At 36.7% G+C, this 20,086-nt stretch overlaps 1 protein-coding gene and 1 long non-coding RNA gene across 2 annotated transcripts in view; both read right to left on the bottom strand.

The window, feature by feature from the left end:
- Nucleotides 1-20,086, bottom strand: part of LOC145676623 (uncharacterized) — a 273,732-nt gene that overhangs the window by 205,391 nt on the left and 48,255 nt on the right. The gene's annotated exons all lie outside the window — the stretch shown is intronic.
- Nucleotides 16,679-17,632, bottom strand: LOC145676622 (baculoviral IAP repeat-containing protein 7-B-like). The gene has a single exon (XM_081747456.1). It carries the CDS (start codon nt 17,630-17,632, stop codon nt 16,679-16,681), a length of 954 nt encoding a protein of 317 aa, XP_081603582.1.

Here is a 20,086-nt window from a genome sequence, read left to right as displayed (position 1 = left end):
AAAAATATTGAACATACGCTTAGAAAATGAAAAAAGAAATTTTTGACTTATGACGTCATCACCTCCTATGTCTGGACGCAGGACGGTCTGAAACCATACGTAATGTCTTCTGCAAGGCCTCTGGACTTGGAAAACAAAAAAGCCCGGACGAAAAAGCTCAAATAGAAGAGAAATAACGCAATGTACCATGAAAAGTGCATATGGTACAAATTGTACCATAGGATCCCGAAGGGGTTAATGGATGAATTGCAGCAGAGGAGTTATCGTTTTCTTAAGGCTCACTAATAATAATAAAGAACCAGAATAGTAAAATTTTATCGTCCTGAGTCTAGTCCTGTTAACACGGTTCAGTAATATTAAAACTACCAAGGAGACATTTGGAGAAAACACTCCTACTACGAGTGCCAAAGTACATTGTGGGTGGCAGTTCACAATGAAATTCTACTTTTCTGAATACATGTGATTTTTGGGAGACCTAATAAGGACGTGATGAGTTTTCTAAACGATTTCGGAAGTGCGGTTTAGACGTTTATGTGGAGTGACATTAAAAACAAGACGTACTTACTGCCATATCTTTCTTACTATTTCAAAGTTCTCAGCACGTAACGGACTACAGAGGGGATCACTTTGAATCTTATTATCGATGAACTCTTTCCCATGCTTAAGCCGCCTATGGAAATTGACGATGCATTTGCAGCATTGTATCAGAGAAAGAAACTACCGAATGAATCACACGATGAATAAATTTTTAATGTAAAAAACAAATTGTAATATGGGTGACCATGAAAATAATTCCAATTCCTTAAAGGGTTTAGACAGTACAGACCTTCAATTTATCATAAGGAATGCTTACCAAACTTGACTTATTACAGCATGCACTAATTTATCAAGTGTGGAGCATCAAGCAAATTTAGGAATAATCGACGAGTATACTTTTGAAACAGGTAATACCTCTAATCTGGTTGAACATTCCGAACAACCAGTTCGCGGACGTCGTAGAAGACAAGATCCTTTTATCAGGGTACTGATCAAACAAGTGCATAACATAACATCAGCTCTGGGAAACATGGCTCTCGAAAATTTCATCAAGTATTATCGTCCTGAAGTTTCTAACCATCATCGCTGTGAGAAGGATCATGCATTCCCGAGAAATGTCAGTGGTCAGCAGCGTAGATAGTTTAAGTAATATCACCGTAACACATGTATATTCTAACAACCATTAAATCAATGCAATCAATCTTCACGTAATCAGAATCCATCTAGGTTCCTTGCTCTCAGTTACCACTCTCAGTTGCAGCTTTCTACCACCTTAAGTACTATGTATTCAAAGTCCTATATGATTGAAACTGATGTGACGAGATATGATATAAAAGTCACAATATTTAGAAAACAAGACAATAGTGACCTAAATATTATGAATACCTTCACTTTATCTGTACATTCACTGTTAGATGGGCCTAAACCATCAAATGTATGTGAATCTCTGTAAGTATTAATAAATTATAGTAATCAGTTTCTCTCTTGAATTTCGATGATTTGTATTATCGCGTTTTGATTCACAAACCTAGACTACCTCCTCGAGTAACGCATGAAAATAAAAAGGAACTGGAGATCTAACCGGTTTTCAGAATGTGAAACATTACGTAATGACCAAGCTTCGAGTATGATGTATTATAAATCGTTTGCTGAAAGAAAACGACATGATTAGCCAATACACTGGCATGCTATATATAAAGTAAGCACATAATATATAAACTGTTTCAGTTTATTGTTAAATTAGCTTTGGGACATTAGTTCAATTAGACTTCATTAATACAATGTTTGTATTATCCAATTTTAATTTCATTGCGTCTCTGGTATACCTTTCTTATATTTATAGTACATTTAGAAAAAAAAACATTATTAGATATTTCCTTCTTTGTTATTTTACATAATGATCGTACACGGTTCTGAACACGGAATCTGGGATCAACCTATGCATGTTCAGGAAGTATTTGTCATGTGATGGAAAAATCCGCTACCGAAATTTTCGTTGAATGTTATGCAGCCCACTCAGGGCCAAGATCAAGAAGTTAAAGAACGTTGACTCGCGAAAAATCACGAAATTTCTCACGATAGTTGGAAGGGAAAGCGAGGTCGAGTGATCAGTACAGCCTGCTTCATTTATTCGTAACATCACTTGGAACATAAAAAAGTATACACGCGATCAAGTATTGAATGTCGAAAGATCAGATTCACTTACGAAATGTACACTGGAAGAACATTCGCTGATTGTGAACTTAAAGATGTGTATGTTTTCCTCAGGTCTGGGGACAAAACGAAGCATTCTTTCACCTTTCAACAAGGTATAATTGCGTCGGCAAAGTTGGTTGGTCCATTATTTCTTGTCTTTGTTTTTCTGTTTTGATTATAGTGCTTTATTGTTTTTGACATTGTACATTAATATTATCATTGAACGCGGAACTATTTGTTTCTTATCTTTTTAATATCAATAAAGTATGCTTTTTAACATGAGTCAAGTATTATTTACTTTTATTTTGCTTGCTCTCTACTTTATATTTACCAACTGAGAATACAGGAACAATGTTAAGTTATTTCTTTGTGGCTACTCTCGCCATTCCAAACCCGTATTAAGTACCTTCCAATGATTGGTCTCGGCCTGTTTATGTTGAGATCTTGCCTTTCCCAAATCGATGTGCTATCTGACTTCTTTTATGTGGTAATATTGTGTTGCTTCCGACCATAACTTTTAATACCTGCTTTCTTAAGTTTTAACTCCCATTGTTGAACTTCATTCATTTTTCATTATCTCTGTTTTCGGTTTGTTTACCATTCCTTGTGATATTATTATACTTATTTAAGCTACGACTCTGTTGTTACTACTACTACTACTACTACTACTACTACTACTACTACTGCTGCTGCTGGTACTACTACTACTACTACTACTACTACTACTACTACTACTACTACTACTACTACTAATAATAATAATAATAATAATAATAATAATAATAATAATAATCATAATCTTTTGGAATTAACTTTCCCTGTTCTTTAGATTCGATATTTTATATCTTGGTCGCTTTGTACTTCACTCCATGTACATCAGGTATGGCGTTCATGTTTCCCATAATAGAATTCTTCGTCTGCCATGTTTTATTCTTCAGCCAATACGAGTAGTCTCTGGTAACGAAACTGCTTTGGCTCTTTTTTTATCGTAAGTTCTTGATATGAGCATATTCATACCTGGTATACTTATATACATATACTAAGTACTTGAAAGGATATTATTTCTTGAATGGAGCTATGACGTAGAACACAGAATTATATTTTCACTGTATATTCTGCTTAGAATAAATTATAATATGATAGAGTCCACGAATGGCCAATTTTTTCGGAATCAGGATTCAGGAAATTTCACTTTCAGGATTTCTGAAATATTCCGAAATTCGGCAATATTCCGGAGTTCATAAATATTCCGGAATTCGGTAATAATCCAGAATATTTCCGACATTGAAATATTTTAAATTCCGGATTTTTTCGAATTCCCAGATTTCTTCCGATATTGGAATTTTTCCACATTAAACAATTTTCTGATTTTACTTTCCGGATTTCGGAAAGTTAACATTTCGGAATTTTCCATCCCTAATATAATCAAACTTGGCTCAATATACAACACTTCTGACCTTTACTTGAAAACGTTATAACCAATTCCACACACCTCATTAAATATGACGCGACTCATGTTCTCTTGAGTGTCCGTATTTCTGCGAAATCATAGTTCAAGCTAGGAAGAACCATCACTATTTCTATGGCTTCAGTGTTTGAACGTTTACCATATGTAATTTTTTCGTCATTTTGTACACATGTCCTTAATACTGAAAAAAAAAACAACTATCAATTGACGGTAAATTCTCATATTCAGTATCAGACATCTTGTTCAGAATTACGGTTACATTCGTTCGTTTCTATGTTCTTATCACTTAGGTAACTATCACTATCAAGTTTATGTTCTACGTCATCATCCGATTGTTCCTCAAGTATTCGTGGGATATAATTTGACTGTAAATTCTTTTCCGCCATCGTAAAGACGTATTTTCCTAATACGAAAAACAGAGCGGGTGCGCTAAGCATTTTGTGCGATTGAATTCACTTCTCTCCAGTAACACGTGCTAAAATATAAAATGAAGCTTCGGACGACAACAATGACTACTAGAATGAGCAACCAAAGACTTCTGTGAGAAACACAAACAATTCATGTTTCACCTAAACTGGAAAAAACAGCTGCATGTTTTGAAAAATCTCATGTGTCTTACTTTTTCTGGAAGAATGCCTGCTCGTGAGTTAATTGGTTAGCTTACTCGCTTTCGTCATGGGATAGTCGGCTTCGATTAGCAGTGGGAGTGAATGTGCATTTGATCGTATGTGAAATTGTAGGTACAGCCTTACATAGTTTCAGTGCTGACAAAGGACGTATAACTACAGACAATCAGTCATCATATAGCATTACCTACTATACGAAACTTTTTGGAAACTGAATTTGGTCACGAGAGAGCACAATAATTTCATTGATATGGCATCAAAATCACGAAGGTTTACATCTAATTTCTTAAATATTATAGTAGGTATATGCTCTTACCATGAATTGAAACCGCCTATAACGTGGTGAAAATGAGTCTTCTAACAATTTAGCCAAAGAGAATTGTACTTAACAAAGTAGGTTATGATAATTTCGTTAAGTTGGTATCAATTATTTGTGCAAAATATGTATTTTATTCATAAGTTCAATACAAATTTAGCTGAAATGAGACAAGAAAAGAAAAGCTGTTATATTTACAACAGAACGCGTATAATGTCCAAAGTTTAACACTGCGAAACAAGCAAACATTCTCGCAAATAACTTTGTTAAGTCATTTAGGACCTTCACTTTTTAGGTTAATATTAGTCTTTCACTCAAACAGCTACTGCTTCCTTACTATTTATTGTAGGATAATGGCTCATGCCCCTTTTATTTCCTTTCCAACCGTACCAGTCGCTTGTCCGTATTCGGAAAAGCCTGGAGTGTGTTTTTTAAATGTTAAAAATATTTGCTCCCCTTTCGCTAAGTCTGGGTGTCCGTAGAAATACGAAAATTTCCTGAACAATATGAAGTAATATACACAATCCGAATGTAAAATTCCCATTTCACATCTTGGAAGCAAAGGGCGGAATTATTCTTTGAAATTTGACTTTAAAATGTCACTTTTCTCCTTCACCTCCACGAAATTTACAATTCGGTTCCAAAACGCACCTGTGGTGTTCTTTAAACCATGCTTGATTTCATCAACACAAAACTCGTATTCAATGCGTATTATATGAACTTAATAAGTGCTTAAAGACAACTCTATTCGAATGTGCAATTACTTCCGTGGTGGCTCACTGGTAAAACGTTCAACTCTCATGCACAGGGCTTGCTTTCGATACTCACTGATGAAGTGGACTTCCGTTCATAAAGAAGAAGAAGAAGAAAAGGAAGAAGAAGAAAATAATGGTCTTTCAATTATACTGAACAGTGTAGCGCTAAATTTCGGGCATTTAATAATAATAATAATAATAATAATAATAATAATAATAATAATAATAATAATACTATTATTATTATAATGACATTGAAATCTTTTATTTACACATAAATATATATTTTGTGATCGTTTAGTCGCTTCGGATTTCTTTAAATTAATGTACTAATGATGGAATTATTCCGATATTTGTGTTGTAGGAGTAAATACAATTCATTTAGAATGATTGATCTGAAAAGAAATCATACTGAGGTCTTTTTTCACTAAGGAGACGCTTATCTCTACTGTGGAGGTCTTTAGTTCGATCACAGTGCGACGTACGTTTACGGTGAACCGAATTGTGTTTCCTCTCGTTCTCGAGTCCTTTTGTTTCCTCTCACTTATTATTATTATTATAAAAGCTGATGTGTGATATAATGACGATAGACATGATGTGCGTTTACTTCTATTGCGGAGGTCTTTAGTTCGTAGTTTATCATCGCACAATTAAAATTCGTCCTCAAACCGTTACTTCGCTGGAACTCGACTCGAGAAAATAACCTTTGACTCAAGTCGAACCGAGTTTTAGCCCGACTTATGCCGAAACCCTATTCTACAATTGCTGTTAAAATAAGGTGGTTCTTGTGGAGGTTTGAACCCCAACTCTAGACTTTCCGACGTTTCTGTAAATTTTGTTTAATTTAGGTACGTTATCACAAATTTGTCCTTGGTTGCAGCCCTACTTCACTTTCATATTACATTCTCCATTAACGGTGGGATGAACGAGTTTTCTATAAAACTGGACTCCGTTTGAAATAACCGAATGTAGGAACAATATTTCGTGAAAGATGAGTTCAAGTTTTCCCTTCTTCGCAAAGGAATTTAATCCCCAAGGTTGAACCTACAGCTTATTGCATCATCTCATCGTGAACAAAGAAGAATCTTGTAGCTCTATATATCGCTAATATATGTTTACGTATTAGGTGTAAATAATTATACACTTCAACAAAATAACTTTCAGTAGTTTGTCATCATAAGAGCAATAATAAAAAAGACAGACAATGAAAGACAAGAGCTAACGTGTCGTTCTCGTAGTAAGACATAATGCTAACTAACAAAGATAATGTAACATACATTTGAAGAAATACTGTCCTTACCTACATACATAAACTGTGTTCAAGATCATATAAAAAATAAAATTACACATGAATGTACGTAAAATGAAAAATCATATACTTGATACCGCTATCAATATTTGACAAATGGTATAATTTATGCACTTCCCCGTTAGAAAATTTCTACCGTTACCGATTCCTTCTCACTTGCAGTCCGACTATTCGTCTCAGAATCTTGTTTACACATACATTCAATCTGTGTTTTTCCCTCAGTTAGTGATCAAACATACAGCACAATAGTATCGTTTTGTATATATTTTAAGCTTGTAATTCCTTAGCAGAAATCGCGGCGACAAAAGATTTTGAACTGATTAATAACAGGAAATCCCTGTTTACAGTTGATACAAATTTCCACGTAATCCTAGACATTTGAAAGTAACCGTTTAGTGGGAAATATTATTTGGTATTTTAATGCATCCATAAAATACACTACTACTATAATCCCGCCTAATTTCTATGTATTTAGTTTTCTCTGTTTCTGATTCGTAGACCTTTCTCAAGTCAATAAATAATTAATGCGTCCGTATGTTGCATTACCACTTCTTTTCAAGTATTAGTTTGCTAATTTTAGTTTTAAAACTCGAAAGATTCTTATAAAAGATGTGAAGTACTTTTTGTGATTTGGAAAACACGAATAGAAAGAGAAGAGAAGAGAATTGCAGTTTTATACTGGAAAAGTTGATCACTCTATCACTGGACTTAGATGCCTTCAAATCTTTAAATTCATAGGGATACGGACAAAATCTAGCGGCCGAAACAACCCCGGCCAAAACCTCGCGTGGCCCAAACCTCGCCGCCCAAAACCTCGCGTGGCCAAAACCTCGCCGCCCAAAACCTCGCGAGAGAAAATCTCGCCGGGCCAAAACCTCGCCGCCCAAAACCTCGCGGGACAAACTCTTGCCGGGCCAAAACCTCGCGTTGCCAAAACCTCGCCGCCCAAATTCTCGCCGGGCTAAAACCTCGCCGGGCCAAAACCTCGCCATCAAAAACATCTCGAGGCCAAAACCTGGCCGCCAAAACCTCGTGGGCCAAAATCTCGCCTGCAGCTTAATAAAAATTCAGTGTATTATAACAATATCTGCTGCTTTTTTTATAAGTAAAAAAAGGAAGGAAAGCTTGGTGTGGTGAGAGGCGTCGAATTCTACTTCGTCCCGGGCGCCGAAATCTCTAGCTACGGCTCTGTATATATATATATATATATATATATATATATATATATATATATATATATATATATATCCCACTCCCCCTCCCTTTTGTTGTGCCGACAAAGTGAAATTATAAAAGACATCCTAGGCTCAAACTTCATCTATGTTGAAAATTTGATTGAGATCGATAGGATGGCTCAAGAGGTATAATGTAACAATCATAGTCATTTATTTTTTATATATATAGAATTTTCCAAAGCATGCATTAAAAATTTTTTTGTCATTATTTTAATGTAATTATGTGTTATTACTAAATATATACATATAGTAATATACAGAACGTTCTACATTGAAGAAATCGTCGTGAAGTGGTTTTATCCTGATGACATTTCTTCCCAGGTGACATTACGTCTCGCTTAATTTAGACCAGGCAAGATTGTGTCGCGAGATAATTACAACGAGGTTTTGGTCAGGCGAAAATTTGGGTATGGCAATATTTTGGTGCGCGAGGTTTTGGAAGACGAGGTTTTGCAAGGCGAGATTTTGGCCCGTGAGGTTTTGGGTGGCGAGGTTTTGGCCAGGCGAGATTTTGGTCCGCGACGTTTTGTGCGGCGAGGATTTGGCCATGCGGGCTTTTGGCCAGGCGAGATTTAGTCCCGCGAGGTTTTGGGCGGCGAGGTTTTGGCCCGGCGAGATTTTGGGCCGCGAGGTTTTGGGCCGCGAGGTTTTGGGAGGCGAGGTTTTGGCCAGGCGAGGTTTGGGTCCGCGAGGTTGTCGCCGCGAGGTTTTGTACCCAAACCAAATTCATATTCATATATACATATTGAACTGGAAATAAGGAAGACTGTTTTTATGAACTTAAAGAGAAAAGGAACTAATGTAAACGTTCTACCAATGATCTAACGTGCCCCGTACATATCTGGGAATAAGGAAGACAGTTTGTATGTATGAACTTAAAGAGAGAATGAGCAAATCTGAACACCGTACCGATGATCTAATGTGTTCCTTACACATACATGCTTTGTCAATTCAAACTAAAGACGAAAGTATGACTTTATAAGCTTAATAAGAAAAGGAAGAACCATCTATCTTTACAATATACTCTAACCTAGCTAAAACGCTTTCCACAATTCAAATCAAACGAAAAACTTTTTTCTCTTGATTACGAACCCTCGAATAAAATAAGAAGAAAATGCATTTACAGACCTCTAGTAGCATAGGCGAGGATTCTAGCACTGACCTAGCATGTTTCTGAAATCTTCAAATTCATTTTCATACATACTTTATGAAATCAAAGGAAGGAAGACAGTTTGCTTTTTATTGACTTAAAGAGAGACGAAAACAAACATCCCTAATAGCAAAGGTAAACGCTATACTAATGAACTAATGTACCGTGTACACGTACAAAACTAACTCAAAGTTAATTATCTTTCATTTTATAATATTTCGTTTCCTTTATCATCCTTCATTCTTTCATTCTATTTGTTCAAAACCTTGGTCCCAAGATCGATTTCCGGTTTGGACCCTCTATCGAACAATTATGCATAATAGGTTAAAAGATATTACGATGATAATAAATGCGCACGAAACGAGAGAACCCTCAAGATCTTGAGTATTCCGTAGAGTATCGATCTCCAAATCACAAATAAAAATTAGTTAAGAAACGTCCCACTTTCTTGATACTGGGATCGATTTCCGAGGTAGTGTGATAAGTAATTATTGAGAAAAACCAGATTAAAGGTTGCCCTATACGATGGCTCGTAATAATATCATAGTTGATGAAGTAACGATGCATCAAGACTACGGACTTCATGTTTTATTATCTAGAAAGTATATACAGCCATACGGAGACAACTATAGAAATGTAGAATGGAAGTCAAAATTGTATGTAATATCTTGCGCTTTCAAGTAGGGATACCATATTACATGATTTAGCGGGCACCATCCGAATTTCGGAATTATTATCGCCTTAATTAAAAACAGTGCAAACAGAATGGAGGCCCTTTCTATGACTCCTACCATGGAGCTCAGTTCGACATTGGACCTCCTCATAAATTTTTGTGGTAGTCTCGTCTGGTCTTGCTTCTCGAAGTATTCTGTCTCGTCTCCATTATCAAAACTTTTGTCGCCTCGTCTCGTTTTGGAAATTAATGTACACACCGTATGCCCCTAACTTCATCTAGAAGTTATCAGTATCCTTTCGCTTTACTAGAGGTCCACGAAAGTGTAAGATAAGAATATATAGACCAATAGCGTAGCTATAGTTTTTTTCAGGAGTGGCCAATGAAGGGTCCAAGAGGATTTTGAGGGGCCATCTTCAATATATACATATATATATATATATATATATATATATATATATATATATATTGTTATGATGATGTTTTTGTTGTTCTGTTTTTGTTCTGAGATTGGCGTAGCAATTATGTACACTTTCTTTTGTGAAATCGTAATTGAGATCACTTCTTTACTCTCCACCCAGTATTACAAAGTTGGTTCGGAGTCCAACTCCCTTTTAGCCTCGGTCTCGAAAAACGTTTTCGGCTTACTGGTTCGAAGATGATGAGAAAGTGCACTATCAGTGGTAGAGCTTGGTACTAGGAATCGAAACCCAGGTAACACTTGAAGACTGTGAGTTGAATCTAATTAGGTGGGATAGCTTGACTGAATTAAAGAGACCATTTCACTTTACTTTTTATTTAAAAAAAAAAATAAAATAAGAATACAGATTAATTTAACAAACTCGGTTACTTGGAGTTACAACTTGGAAGTTTTTCTACATTATTCAAGTGGGAGCACAACCCCATAATACTCAAAGGGTGCTAGAAGGTTTTTATGCTAAACCGCGAGTTATTGAAAATAGTAAAGTGTGAACTTTGTACCTCGCAACTTGCATTGGCCCGAAAGGAAGAAATGTTAAGTCTCGAAGAGGGAATGTGGTCTCAGATTGATGGAACTTGAAAATAAAACTCATATTGATCACTAAACAATCTCAAAGTGCTCTTCCCGTGTGGAGGGGGAACTTAGAAAAAATTAGCACATACCTGATTTTTATGAAGAGCGTCCCTAACCAGAGCGAAGTTCACTGTTAGCCGTCCGTCCGTCGAATCAACCGGTGCGGCAGACAAGCCTTGTTTATATAGGCGCTTCGTCCCACGCATTTCTGCCTTTTCTGACGTAGCTCGAAGGCAACGTCACGAGCCTCATCGAGCATGGGAGAGACTTCTTCACGCGCATGCTCAATAGTGGTTAAGACTTCTAGGTTTTTCTATGATTTTTCTCTATCACGCCGGGATTGAAATTCCTATTTTACATTTATTTTTATAGTTTTATTTTATACCTAACTCTAACTACACAATAGATTGCATGTATTTATCACTTGCGTGGTATTCCCTAAATATTACATCTAGGACCCGGCTCTGTGACCTGAGTAAAATTAAAGCCAGGGTCATACCACTATTACATGCGTGTGGTTTGGTGTTAATGAGGCATCAGGTTGATAATTCAATGTGGACCTCACCTGACTCCGTTCTCCCTATCTCTCTTTTTTTTTTACTGCACACACAATTTGAAAAGCGCGGGCGTCTCGCCCTATAATTTGAAGTCCGGCTTAGGACTACGAGGCACAACTGTGTAACAGTTATCCGCCGACCTCGGTAAAAAAAAAAAAAAAAAAAAAAAAAATAAATCAAGTCAAGTTACATCATGTTTCATCGTGTTAGTGGATTTTGTTGATTTATAGGATAGATTTTAAACGCAAAAGTTAACCACAACATAAGCTATATTTGATATGTTTTTAAAACACACCGGAAGTATGTTCCGTTCTTTCTTTTAATTCTACTAGCCTTGACTGATAACAGGCCTCGGTTTCCGTTGTGGCGAACTTTTCTGTTTTTAAATCTTAAATGCCTAGTGTAAGGGAGTTAGTTATGCGGAGAATAATTCTATATGATGACGTCACGGTGAACTGTTGTTGAGCACAGTTAAATACAATGTGCAATGGAGAATTTAATAAATTATTTCCTTGTCTTTTTCGCTTCGGTGTTTGCCAAAAGGTAGCTATACAGAGGGTTTCAAAACTTACGGTTTTTAACATGGTGGAATGAAAATGTGTAAACTCGATTACTATACTCACATATAGGCTTCTTTAAATGTCTAAAAACAAACCTGTGCTGGTACATGACCAACAATAGAACTTTAATTTTAAATTTAAACAATAACTTTCCATGGTTTTTTTTCTTGTTTTTGGTCCGTTAGATCGTGGATATTACAATGAAATTGAGTTGTTTCATATATGGAGAAATATGTAAAGTCTCTTGATATTTGTTACAATCTTTTTATGATTTTTCACAACGCTGATTTGAAAGGAGTTTATATTCCTTTTAGTTTTGAGTTTTATCACTTGTCCAAATTTTGTGTTTGTACTGATACGAGAAGAGTTTTTTACCTGTAAGCAATGAACTGAGGTAAGTCAATGGAAGTTTGTCCATAGAGAAACGAGATTTCCTTGTCACTGCAGGATTTTATAAAAGTTTGTAGCACAAAGAAAGTTCTGGATCCGGATGGAAATTCAGATTTTAGATCACTGTTGCCCATTACTAAACAGTGATGGATCGATCAATAACAGTAATTGATTACCATATCATCCCTCTGGATCAGCCCTGGAGGGGGCTGACAGGTTGCAATCTGGATCCTTGGGTACCTCCAGATACCAGGGGGGGGGCCTTACTCTAGACATTACACTGGGTAGGCAATGGATATGGCTCTGCAATCAGAGAGACTATTAGACTACATAATCATTAATGCGTTACATAATATCCTTGTCTTATGCGAAGTACTTGTTTACATAGGAAGTCCACCGAATTCCTTTTTTTAATTGTTTATTATATATATTTATTCAACGGGGCTGACCACACATCAAATCTAAGAAAGATATAGTAATCAATGGAACCTGCAGGGGTTACCCAAAAATGAGGCTATTCGAAGATGAGATTCGAATACAGAATGTTTTTCCTCCAGATGTCCTGAATGTGCTGACCACACATCGTCAGCATCTAGGTATAGACACCTGTTTAAATATTGTATGTGATTGTAGTAATATTACAAGAATTAATTTTGTATCATTGAACAAATAAACCAGAAGCCTAGAATTGATTGTATGTGCGCTGACCACACATTATTGTTAGGATGCCTCTTGTGTTCAAGCTGTGACTGTGGATGAAGATCGAACAATGTCACGGTAAGACAAGTTCTTCTTAAATAGATTGATGTACCTAACTCGGCTTGTTTCGTTGTGAGTGGAATGATAATGATGGAGGAAACTGCATTGTTAAATATTCTTTCCACTTACTGTTATGATTACTGGGTGATGAATCATATGGTGAGTAAATCCAAGGTACTTTACAAGATGGGTCAATACCTAGTGTGTTATGACACGTCAGGACGTAATGGCCATATTGACATACATTTGCCGTATCTTTTGTTTCAGCTGTAGTTAGGTTGAGAACTAGAGTATTAAAAGGAAGTTGGAATTTAGCCAGCGTGGCGGAAGTGAACTAATTATACATCTTGGTATACTGACAAGTGGCTTGGTAAATTATCAGCTCAGCGAATGTTTGGAGGGAGAGAGGGGAAAAAGGGGGTTTTGCATCGCAACTGAGAGAATTTATCTAGTATACTGTTACAGAAGCCAGCTTCAGACCAGTGACATCTCAGCATTGTCAGATAAGTATATTTGCATTGTTTTTTTGATTTAGAAGACAAGAAGTGGTTAGTCGTTCAGATTTTCATGCATGAGTACAAGAAGTCTATTGTATACAATCTTTTATACCTTGGAATGTTAATATTATCTACCTTTTCTTTATGGTGAGATTTTATTCTAGGTTACTGCGTAACCCACAGAACTAATGTTCAGAGTTTAGATTCAACAAGATTTAAATAAATCTAATTATACCATTGCAAATATGCTAGTTAAGAAAATTAGTTCCAGAGTATCATTAAAATTTTGTTAATGAATTTAACTAAAAACAATACTTGTAACTTATTTAAAGCAGACTAATAAAAGGTTCTGGCAACTAATTGAACTAAAACACAATCAAGGAGAACTGATATAACTTTAAACATGCAAAATTTCATAATGGAACTGCATTTCTAGCTTTACACTTTATTACACCTTAAGTACTTATAGTGTTTAAGACAAGACGTATTTCACAATGGGGCAATCCAGCACTTGAGAAATGCTCAGTTAACGTGCATATTATTTTTTTATAATTGTAGTGTCTCGCTAAGTTTCTAATAATTTGTTGTTTTAATTGTTATAGGTTTCTTAAAATAATACTGTAGGGTTTTTAATTCTATAAGGTTAATTAAGATAAATGAGTCCCTCAGAGGAGGCCGTCTTATCTTGGGCACATGGTGATGTATCCATTATATTGCATCCTTTTTTTTTTTTTTTAAGTAACTTAGGAAGAATAATAAAGGAAAATGTCAAATTCCTTTTTTTTTTTTTTTAAATAAATTGATATTCAAGTGATTAAAGACTTTAATCAGAAGTAGAAAATGAAAACGAATACTCAGTTATTTCCAAGGTGTAGGTCCTTCCACTGCTTTTTACCTGGGCCGGTTCTGCTACTTCGGCTTCTGTAAGGAAAAACCTGAAACGAAAAAAAAATTCTCCCACATACACATAGCATTATAGGCTGGACGTGGAAACCTGAAGTTGAGTGTAGTGTCCCAGCTACTTATTAGTCGAATTTGACGAACTTGGTAGTTAAGGCGTGACTGGGTTTTGAAGGAGAGCTATCTTATTTAATTTTGAAATATTAAGTATGAGGCTAATTATTGTTTTTATTGAGTATGATAATCAACGAGTTTAAATAAGATCTTAACTTTGTGGTTCATATTTTTCAGCTTGTTGGAGTATACATACCAGCTATTGCTCGGAAAACACAAAGGAAGGAGAAGAGAAGACGTACGTCTCCAAAGACACTAAGGGGAGGTTTTCTTGTTACAGGGTAAGTACTAACTCCTTGACTTGTTAATGTGTTATTTTTGAAACATGCATTTCAAGTTCTTCACGTTAATGAAATCTCGGTTCATATCCTGGGTGTATCCCATACTGATTGTTATTATTACTGAATTAAGTGAAAAACTACAATGAAAGAGAGTGACCTAAGTTACAATGTAACAGTGATTATACAAAATGCGATTTGCATAATCTGTGATTTTAGTAAGTGGATCCCTAAGGCAGAACAAACGTGGTTACGTGATTGTCACTCATGCAAAAAGTGCTTGAGTCGGGACTCGATCTCCGACTTATCTGTTTCCTTTCAACGTGATCTACAATTTCGTAACTGCCAATCACCTCCGGTAATTGAGACCATTTTTACAACGATATTAATGTTGACTGGAATATGTCGGGGCTTGAACTCAGGACCTCTAGTGGAGGTAGTGAGGATATGTGATTCACTAAATGTCTATTGAAAGTATTTGATTCTAGCCTACTTTTACATAACCAATTCAAGTACAAACTTGCGCTCGTGAGGAGCGATAATTTAGATATAGGACAAAAGAAGGGATCCCTTAGGGGCTCAAACCAGGAATCGCTAAGAGTCAATTGTTTATCTGAGACTATGGCTTATCCCAATCGTGATGATTTATGAGGCAACCTTATTATTGTTATTCATTTCGTCGTGACGTCATTTTCTTATTTTATTCGTTATTTATTTATTTGCTTGTTATAAATGCTGGTGTATTCTTTGCTGTTGACTTTTCGCGCAACCATCATCCTGAGTCGGATGCACTTCCGTTACCTGATAAGAGTTGATTTCCTTTGTAGTTTTTTCAAACAATTTGTAAAGCACAATGATATTTGATTAACTTTTAAGTTTCAGAGAGTACACGTTCGTTTGTTTATTTGGACATGTTATTTCCCTTACAAGGATAATTACTGTCCCGTTTGTATATTTATGTCCTAAAGTTTGTGTATTACTCTCATGGAATGTTTGACTTGGATTTAACATGTGTCAACTGTGGTGTTTTCCATTGATCAAACAGGGCCGCTTATGGAGGGGGCCACCAATTTTGAAAGTCTAGGTGTTTATTCTGAGTAGAGTTTCGTTATGTTATACGAAAATTCGAAAATTCTTAGTTTATATTAACACATAAATGAACTATATCTATATAACACAACTGAATTCACTAAGAACAATTAACTATAATAAAAAAAATAAATCCAAAGTTAAAATCCTCAGTAAGCAGAAACCCAACTAACTTACGATGTGAATAAAAAAATAAAAGAGTAACTAAAGTAATATCTAAAAGTTATTGTACCACTTAATTGTACCACTTAATTGGTTACTACTGGATTATATCTGATATCATTGTACAATATTTGTTTTATTTTATTTTCTTTTATTTTATTTTATTTTATTTTTTATTATTTTTTTTTTATATTTTAGTTATGCATATCTATATGTATATAATCCTTCCCGCCCAGACTCCTCAGAAAAAAAAAATAAAATAAAATAAACCTAGAACTTCAGTGCAATAAACCTTAAAGGCTGAAAAGTGTAATGAATAAAAAGAAACAATACTGAATAATAAAACTAAGACTACACAATATATATGAGGAGCCTGGTAGGTGAGGTGAACAAATGTCAGGCAACATATATAAGGTAATAAAAAGGAAGCAAATTCAGGTAGCAAATATATTGACAGCACTTAATGGCTGGGAAGAGTATATACAAAAGAAATTTGAGGAAAAATAATATGTAGCAATGAAGCACAAAGCAATCACAAGCGGGTCAACTACCCGTTAGGGGATGTAAATACGAATCACTGATGTAATTGGTGCCCGACAGGCAATGCATTGTGTAACCGCCAGTCCACAAGCAACACAGGTGGCGGCATGATTGCATGGTCGGAATACCAGTTGTACTTCTTTAAGTGGACAAATTTTACACAGGGAATTTTGAGGGGAGGGGGTGTGATTGTCTGTGGGGTGGTCGGAATTTTCAACAACCTCATTAGCGGCGACCGGGATCTCAGTATCTGGTAATACTACTGGTTGTGGGGTAGGTTGGGATTGATCTTGGGATGCCGGCTGTAACACACGAGTGACGAAATCTTGGCCCTTATGAAGTAAGAGAAAAGCGCAGCGGGGCGCATAACGCGCGTGTTCCACCCAGGGGTCATCGGTGGGTTCCCACCGATGAAGGCCCTGACCACAGAAAAAGCAGATAGTTTGGTCTCCCTTTTTCGCATAAAAGAAACCGGCTCGGCTTAATGCCTGTGGAGTTTGAGCTAGAGCCGGGGGCCACAATGAAAAGGACTCCAATCGTTTTTCTTCGAGAGTGTAGTGTGGATATTTGGGTCCAGTTATTGTGATTTCCGAAGTGCCTGCGATGGCAGGGGATTGCCCCTGTGAGGATGAGAGACGCTCTGGGCGGGAATTGGGCATATACGTCCAATGATAGGGGCCACATTCGTCTCTACCTGTAGGAAAATTTTGTAAAAGCGGGCAAGAAGGTGAACACTGACGATGCAATTCAGTCGGATCATCCCCTGGTTCAAAAAGACCAATCTGCAAATTACAAAATATACAAGCTACTTTATCTGGTTTGCAGAGGAAATAGAATCCAGCGCGTGCTAACGAAGCGGGCGAAATAAAAGATACCGACCAGTCAGTAAAAGTTGATAATCGAACATTTTCATTACGTAGAGCGTCCATGGATGGGCCAGGTGCAGATGGTGTGGGTGTAGGCTCCATGGTGGCTAGAGGAGGAGGAGACAATAAAAAAAAAATAAGATATAATAGTGTTCCTAAAAGAAAGAGATCTGGAGAGAGAGAGTGATATGTTGAGATGGGGGGATAGGCGCCCCCTTTTCTTTTTTGAGCTTGTTGTAAAATGTTATGTATGATGTTTTGGTTCTGGGATTGGCGTAGCAATTATGTACACTTTCTTTTGTGAAATTGTAATTGAGATCACTTCTTCACTCTCCACCCAGTATTACAAAGTTGGTTTGGAGTCCAACTCCCTTTTAGCCTCGGTTTCGAAAACGTCGTCGGCTTACTGGTTCGAAGATGATGAGAAAATGCACTAAAGTGGTAGAGCTTGTTGTAATTCTAGTCCTATCATAATATAATATGAGGTATGCCACTGTTTAGTGTTTAATTGCGTTATGTATTTTATAGGTTTGGTTTTATTCAGTAACACTTAAATATCGTGGCGGCGATTGTTGCTGATAGTAAGGTCGACGGCGAGCTCGTACTAGAGCACGTTTACGCAGTGTAATGCCAGTAAAAATAACAGACAACAGTCCGATGACCAAGGTAATTACCATAAATACTATATTAATGAGAAACATTGTCGAATAGTCTGTTAATATAGGTTCTGAAGATGGGAACCCTGAACGAAGGGTACATGGGTGATAAATGAAAGGTACGGTCTCACTGGGTATGTCTTGAAGCCATTGCACAGGAATTAGTTTTACAACACGTGCTTTTTCCACGTGATGAGTAATGCAAGGATAAATAGATTGTTGAACAACCCCTTGTAGTCGCACAGAGCATTGACAACCAAGATTTATTAAAAAACTGCCATAATCATTTGGGGACATTATATTTGGAATGTTCGTTTCTGGGCATGAAATATGAATTGACAATCCACGTTGGGCAAGAATCGTGACAGTAGTGAAATTTAACCGGTGAAATAAATTAACCGATGGGAGATATTTGCATTTTAGAGGACAATTGTTTCGGATGGCCGAAGAATTTGAGTGCAAAAGGGATAGGAGATAGGGTATTATGGAGAATTCGTGCGGTTGAAATTTACGGGCTAAATAAATGGTCTCCTTTGAAAAATTACAATCTATGGTCATAAGTTTATTGGACGGCCATCGGGTTACTATATGTTGGATAGGTAGATCCACATGACAAACTTCCTTACTCCTTTGGAAAGGAATAATACGCAAATGTTGGAGTTGTAAGGTAGTTTTGCGTTGTCGTAAAGGAATTTTAATAGTCATGATGACTTGTGTAGGCGCAATGATATATTCACTAAGTTTATACGAGTAGAGAATCGAAATATTTGAGGGGGGTATGACTAACTTATACGCTGTTGACTTAAGCCGGTGGGCTAGATCATACGTTAAGTTAAGTAGTAAATCAGGAGGAAGTAAAGTAGGGGTGATAGAATTCGTTAAGCATGATGCAATCAATTGATCCCACGTTTGAATGTTATGAACAGTTCGTAAGGTTTTCCATGGAATCATTGACGCATGTTGAGCTAACCTTAAGTTACCAAGAAAGGTTTGGAGCTGTGAAGTAGTAATCCAAGCTTGCTTAATGTGGACTTTCGTGACAAAGACAAAGGCATAGCCTTGCTGACTATGATCTTGCATGAGTACTTCTAGATTATTTGGAGGTAGTTTGTCCCAAATGTTTTGTCCATCGGGCGGTACGAACGACTCGTATAGAAATTTAAGTACTAGTGGTAACGATGAATCATAAAGGATAACGTGCGGATTACTGTTTGTAATCACGCCAGAATGGGCAAGGGTTGAAAGTTTTAGAGCATGCGCCTCACCAGTAGCGAGCAATAGTAACGTGATTGTTGCTAGTCATAAATTAGTATTACGAGGAGGGGCTGGGGGACGTCGGTCTTGACTCGAGGAGGGTTCCTCTAGGGGTTGGGAGGTAGGTGGAGGGGGGTTTTGAAGAACAGAAAAAACTCGAAGACACAGTGTCTTATAACAACAAAATAGAATAATTCCCGAAATTGTTATTCCAATAACGGCATAAAGTAGTGGTTCTGTTATTTCATGAATAATGCCTTGAGCTTTCACCGGCTGGGGGTAAGTAAGCAGAAGAGGCCACAGAGTGCTCTTTAAACGAAGGGTTATATAAATCATGCATAAGGTAAGAACAGTGTTCCATACGAACAAAATCGTAAGATACGGTCTGCCACTGATATCTGATACTTTAATTGTTTGGGGAAGTGCGATGGGGGTTAGCCTATGAGATTGTAATGGCGGCTCATAGTAGGTTACCTTTACTGACCAGTTTTGGTTTAATGTCGCATTAAGGTCGGTGAATTCCAATTCACCTAAGAGATTTTTAGGTAATTTAAGAGTCTCTAAGGGTAACCAAGTTAAGGGTAGTAAACGCTTGACGGCAGGATCCATGATGGAGTCCTTGGGGCATGGGAAACGGGGAGGAATT

Source organism: Thermobia domestica, unplaced genomic scaffold (assembly GCF_964235325.1).
Source record: "Thermobia domestica unplaced genomic scaffold, izTheDome1.hap1.1 HAP1_SCAFFOLD_247, whole genome shotgun sequence".
Classification (NCBI taxonomy): Eukaryota; Metazoa; Arthropoda; class Insecta; order Zygentoma; family Lepismatidae; genus Thermobia; species Thermobia domestica.
The sequence above is the reverse complement of the archived record's forward strand: the minus strand, read 5'-3'. Positions and strand labels throughout refer to the sequence as shown.

Bases quoted from the DNA above. Each gene is read 5' to 3' on its own strand.
- LOC145676622 (XM_081747456.1), bottom strand. From the start codon at position 17,632: ATGGAGCCTACACCCACACCATCTGCACCTGGCCCATCCATGGACGCT.